The 6,508-nt window shown below is 40.9% G+C and overlaps 1 protein-coding gene across 5 annotated transcripts in view; it reads left to right on the forward strand.

Moving 5' to 3' along the window:
- The window catches only part of LOC147011920 (splicing factor 1-like), a 104,198-nt gene that overhangs the window by 88,813 nt on the left and 8,877 nt on the right, over positions 1–6,508 (forward strand). For all 5 annotated transcript variants that reach the window (XM_085857527.1, XM_085857528.1, XM_085857525.1 and 2 more), the window contains 3 exons: positions 235–448; positions 2,409–2,513; positions 5,421–5,669. In XM_085857527.1, the coding sequence (XP_085713653.1) occupies positions 235–448; positions 2,409–2,513; positions 5,421–5,669 (568 nt within the window). The remainder of the gene's footprint in view (positions 1–234; positions 449–2,408; positions 2,514–5,420; positions 5,670–6,508) is intronic.

Below are 6,508 nucleotides of genomic sequence, written 5' to 3' on the forward strand. Positions count from 1 at the left end.
CTCTTAATGAAACCTCGCCATAAAACTTTTTACAAACCACAACAAAATTATAAGCAGCCTTATCCACTGGAGCTATTACGTAGCTAACATGAAGATCCCGAATGTCTTTACAAACACACTAGCAACTAATAAATAAATACATCAGTCTCCAGTAATAGATTGTGTGCATGCTGGCACTTGGCTGTGTTTGCTGTGACTTAACATTTCTACATTTGCTCTTCGCTGTTTTTACAGATGACTGGGAATCGCCCCCCTTGGATGTGTGGACCTCAGGATAAACCCCCAATGAGTGTCCACGGGCCAAGTAGGCCCCCCAACTCGTATGGTGGTCCAGTGCCACACCAGAGTGGGAGTGGAAATCACCTTGCACCTCAGCAGGCTTTGCCTTGGATGCAATCACAACAGCAACAGCAGCGGCTGCCTCCCCCTGTGCCTATGCCTCACATGGGTAAGCCTAAATCTGGAGGCCCATCACCACTGATCCTGGCCAGCACATCATAATTGCATGTTTGTGAAGGAGACTAATCAAAATGCCTCTGAAATCAGTGTATCCAAAATTTAGAAAGCAACTAGCATTAGATCTCGGAGTGCCATATCGTGAACAGGAGGGGAATCTTCATGAGAAACAATGACTTAGAAAGTCTCTCTTCTGTTTGGACCTTGGTTCTGGTTTTATTTTCACATGTAAAAAAATGATGCTGTGCTTTGTCATAATTACGCCACATCCTGCAAGGCTGTTTGTCCTTTTGTTCCAATTGTGAGCTCACAGCCATGTGAACAATTTGTTTATTTTTGTTTGCAAACTATGTCTCACATCTAAAGTGTCTTTTAACTTGGTGAATAAAGCATGATTTTAGCAGTGTTCACAGGTGTTCAAAGGGATCTTGATCTGGACTCATTGCTGGCCACTTCAGAACAGTCCAGTGTTTTGTCTTGAACCATTCCTGGGTGCTTCTTAAAGTGTGTTTGGGGTCATTGTCCTGCTGAAAGACCCATGATCTTCAATGGAGACCCAGCTTTCTGACATTGGGTTGAACATTGTGCTCCAAAATGCCTTGGTAATCTCCTGATTTCATGATGCCATGCACACACTCAAGGTACCCAGTGCTTGAGGCAGCACAGCAACCACAAAACATCACTGAACCTCCTCCATATTTCATTGTAGGGAAGGTGTTCTTTTCTTTGAAGGCTTCATTTTGTTTTCTCTAAACACAGAGATGATGTTCTCTAATTTACCAAAAAGCTCTAATTTGGTCTCATCTGTCCACAGGACATTCTCCCAGAAGGATTTTGGCTTGTTCAGGTGTGTTTTGGCAAAGTCCAATCAGGCTTTCTTCTGTCTCTTTCTCAGCAGTGGGGTCCCACTGGATCTCCGACCATAGAACCCCCTTTCATTGAGTTGGCGACGGATGGTGCGAGTTGAAACTGTCATACCTTGTGTCTGAAGGTGAGCTTGAATCTGTTTGGCAGTTGATCGAAGTGCTTTCTCCACAATTCGAACAATCTTCCTTCAATCAAGTTTTCTCTTGCGGCCACGTCCAGGGAGGTTGGCTACAATGCCATGGGCCTTAAATTTCCTGACAACATTACGTAAGGTGGACACAGGAACATCAAGGTCTCTGGAGATGGATTTGTAGCCTTGAGATTGTCCATGCTTGGCTACAATCTTGTGTCTAACCTCCTCAGACAATTGTCTGGTTTTCTTTCTTTTCTCCATGCTCATTGTGGTACACACAGCAACACAAAACAGCAGAATGACTCCTTTTCTCTATTCAAACTGGTTGAATGAGTGGTTTTTATATTATAGGCACCTGCAATTCACCACAGGTGAGTTCAATTCCAAAGTAAAGGAGAATCACCTACTTGAAATCTAATTATTTCGAACAACTTCTAAAATGTGCCAATAATATCGTCAGAGCCATTTTCGGATTTCTGGGTGGAACAAGCTAAGATTTTCATTTTTTCAGCTTTTTTGTTTTGTTCCACTGCAAACCAAACAAATACATATGTGGATACGAAAAGATTTTTTAATTTCAACAATTTTCTGGAGTAAATGGTGCATTATGTGAAAAACGTGCAAGTGTGCCAATAATTTTTGGCTCAGATATTATTGCTCAGATAATTCCAATTGTACCCCCATCCCTCGAAAGAAAGAAAATGCCAAGATGGGTAGAAAAAATTTTCCCCAAAACTTGTTGGAAACTTCAGGAAACACATCTTCAGTGTGTCCTGAATAATTCTTGACAGCTTCAGCTTCCTCAGTCATATCCTCTCGGAAGAGTAGATGAAACGTACAACATATTCCATTCCCTCCATTATATATAGATGTGCTTTGGTGTCTATGATTTAAGTAAAATTCGTCAAATTATGAATATAAATTACAAGATCATTATTATTGCTTATTTCAGGAATGATGCCTTGGCAAGACCGAGGATCTGTGACCCCAAGGATGCCCAGCGTGAATCCAGGTCCTGTACCTCGGCCCCCAATTCGACAGCCTAGCTACGCAACAGGTGAATTTGAAGCGCTTGAGTTGCATTGCTCATCATGTCGTTGGTATCTGTAGACACAAGTTGTCTCCTCCCCTATTCCCATACCGTTCCTTTTATCTTCCCCCACCCCCTTCACTTTTTCTGCCTCTGCAGCCGAATGCCAGAGGAATTCATTTTTTGGGCTGTCCATCCATGCATGCATCCGTTAGTTGTTTGTTTATGTTTTTTTTTTTAACCACGATCATTTGAGAACCGGGATTTCAACCAAACTTGGCACAAGTATGGACTGTAATGCAAATAAAAACCGATTTGATTTTGGGTTCAAAAGGTCAGAGGTCATATATATGACCTTTAATTGGAGATCTTTGTTACCATGATAACTTGTGAACCACTGAAGGGATTTGAGCAAACTTGGCACAAGTGTGGACTGTAACACAAAGATGAACTGATTCAAATGTTGGGTTGAACAGGTCAAAGGACATGTGCCTTTTTGAGAATCATTTTGTAGACCATAATTTGAGTTAGAAACTTCTGATGTTTCTCTTTTAACACTCTCCTCTCCCACACCCTCTCTCAGGTGACCTGAAATTTTTCATGACCCTTAATTGAGATGAAACGTTTTTATTGGGTTAACATATAATCCGGACAAGGCACATCCATCAACACATTTGTGTCTAGTTCTAGTTTCTAATTTTTTCTTTTAATTTCCTAATCCCCCCCTCCCCCCTTTTCCCATCCCCCCTTTCCTCCCTGGCAAGAGACAAATTTGAGTAAAATAAAAACATAACAATTGATATATCAAATATATTTATTTTGAAATTTTCTCACAAAATGCAAATTCACCTGTGTGTGAAACAGCTCGGTCTATTCATTTTGATGAGAATGCGGTGTACAGATGATTTATTGCATGCCTAACATAGCTTTCTCAATATTTACCTGACTTCAAATGTAACCCAAATTTCTTAGGTATAACAGCCCTTTGTTTTATTTTATGAATGTTTAGGGGTTTTCCCCCCTTGTTTTTAGTGGATGTACCAGCACCACATTCAAAACAAAGGTATGTGCAATGAATAAATTTGGAGACTAAAAATGTCAATTCTAAAAGTGAGGGATATACTCGTAATGAGATGTGTGCTCAGAAGACAGCACTAGATATGTGACTCAGTTGTTGTAGGTTCATTGTGTGAACTTTGTGGGGGGGAAAAAAAAATCTGATGGATTATATCGATTATGGTGATTATTTGGATTATACAAGGTACAGTGCCTTCAGAAAGTATTCACACCCCTTGACTTTTGTCATGTTGCATTATAGCCTGAATTTAAAATGGATTAAATTTAATTTTTTTTTGTCACCGATCCACACAAAATACCCCACAATGACAAAGTGAAAACATGTTTTTAGAAATTTTTACAAATTCATGAAAATAAAAAGCTGAAATGTCTTGTGTCAAGAAATGTTCAACCCTTTTGCAATGACACTCCAAATTGAGCTCAGGTGCATCCAATTTTCTTTGATCATCCTTGAGATGTCTTCACAACTTGGAAGTCCACCTGTGGCCGATTAAATTTATTGTACAAGATTTAGAAAGAAACACACCTTTCTATATAAGGTCCCACAGTTGACTGTGCATGTTTGAGCAGAAACTCTACCATGAAGTCCACAGAACTGTTTGTCGAACTCTGAGAGAGAATTGTGAGGAGGCACAGATCTGAGGAAGGGTATAAAACAATTTATAGTGTTGAAAGTTCCGAAGAGCACAATGAGCTCTATCATTCGGAAATGGAAAGAATATGGAACTACACACTCTTCCAAGAGCTGGCCGTCTGACCAAACTAAGCACCCAGCAAGGAAGGACCTTGGCCAGGGAGGTGACCAAGAACTTACTGATCACTCTGACAGAACTACAGTGTTCCTTGGCTGAGATGGGAGAACCTGCCCGAAGGACAACAGATTCTGCAGCACTCCACAAATCCAGGCTTTTGGGAGAGTGGCCAGATGGAAGCCACTCTTCAGAAAAAGACACATGATAGCATACCTGGAGTTTGCAAAAAGGCACGTGAAAGACTAAGAGCATGGGGCAAAAGATTCTGTGGTTTGATGAGATGAAAACTTAACTACTTAGCCTGAATACAAAACTGTGCTATGTTTGGCGGAAACCGCGCACAAATAATCACCTATCTAATACTATCCCTACAGTGAAGCATGGTGGTGACGGCATCATGCTATGTGGGTGCTTTTCAGTGGCAGGGACTGAGAGACTTTTCAGAATAGAGAGAACAATGAAGGGAGCCAAATACAGGCAAATCCTTGAGAACCTGCTTCAGAGTGCAAAAGACCTTGGACTGCGGTGGAGATTTCCTTTTCAACAGGACAATGACCCCAAGCATACAGCCAAAGTAACACTGGAATGGCTTCAGAACAAGAACGTGAAAGTCCTTGAGTGGTCCAGCCAAAGCCCAGACTTGAATCCCATTGAGAATCTGTGGAAAGACTTGGGGATTGCTGTTCACCAACACTCCCCATCCAACTTGACAGAGCTTGAGCAACTCCACAAGGAAGAATGGGATAAAATCCCCAAATCTAGATGTGCAAAGCTGACACATACATACCCAAGAACACTCAAAGCTGCAATTGCTACCAAAGGCACTTGTACAAAGTATTGACCCAGGGGTTGAATACTTATTGATGCAAGACATTTCAGCTTTTAATTTTTAACCAATATTTTTGAATTTCTAAAAATGTTTTCACTTTGTCATTATGGAGTATTTTGTGTTGATTGGTGACAAATTTATTTTTTAAATTTAATCCATTTTAAATTCAGGCTGTAACACAACAAAATGTGAAAAAAGTTGATGTGCGAATACTTTCTGAAGGCACTATGTGAGTGGTTTTATTTTTGTGGAACTCACATCATTCATGTTTCATAGGAATGCCACCATTCCCCTTGATGGGAATGGTCCCACCGATGCCTTCTGGGCAGCACCCACCTCCACCACTTATGGGTGGTGGAATGATGACTTGGCAGCAGCAAGGTCCTCCACCTCCAGGTATTCCTGGAGTCCCACCAGGGGTTCCAATGACTATTCCACCAACTACTTTACCCGCTGGGCCACCTGTCGGTCTGCCTGCAGGTCCACCCAGTGGCAACACCAACAATGCCCTGCCATGGCAAAGCAGTGAGTTTGTTTTGTGTGTGTAGCGTATTTATTTCTGGGGACTGTCAATGAATGACCTTAAATGGTTCTTGTGCCATGCCTGTCGCAGAATCTTTACCTTCATCTTCCAACTGCTATGCAGCATAAGGCCCATCACTTCATTAATACCAGTTGTATACAATTTGTATACATTAATGACTTCTGCTTCTAAACTAACTTTACTTGTTTGATACATTGCACATTAATACATCCTACTCTTGTTACCCCTGTGCACGTGGGGTTAAGCAATTGATTCGCTTCTGTCTTTCTGTCTTCAAATGTCAGTTTATGATCGAAGAACCACTTGCTTTCAATTGAATCTTATATTTTGAACACAATCGGAAAATGAGTCGAGTTTAGCAGTACCTTGGCTCTGAATTAATTCTGTTTGCGCATTGGCAGAGAGGAATGAGATAATATTTTTACTTTGTCTGCTTAGGTCTGGTGGTCAAACAAAATTGAAAATCATTCCAAACAGGAAACTTACTGTTTTAAAAGACGTCATGAATGACACAAACAACAGCCATGAATAACTAATGTAACGTGTTCAATAAGGTGGTGTAAAAGGCACTGCATCAATGCTGCTAAACTTCCAAAAAGTTCTTGATGACCTAATAAAGCCGGACCAAATGTCCGTCCGTCCGTCAACAATTTTTCTTTCCGATCTTGATTAAACTTAGTATGTGACTAGAGGTCGATGAGTGCTGCACAACGATATAACTTTTGTCCGGGTTCAAGATCAGGGTCAAGGTCATGAGATCGCGTAAGTTATAAAAATCGCCATTTTCAAAACCTATCTTGTCTGCCATTCTACAAGATAT

Source organism: Eptatretus burgeri, chromosome 15 (assembly GCF_056783735.1).
Source record: "Eptatretus burgeri isolate ZD-2024b chromosome 15, Ebu_testis_v1, whole genome shotgun sequence".
Lineage (NCBI taxonomy): Eukaryota > Metazoa > Chordata > Myxini > Myxiniformes > Myxinidae > Eptatretus > Eptatretus burgeri.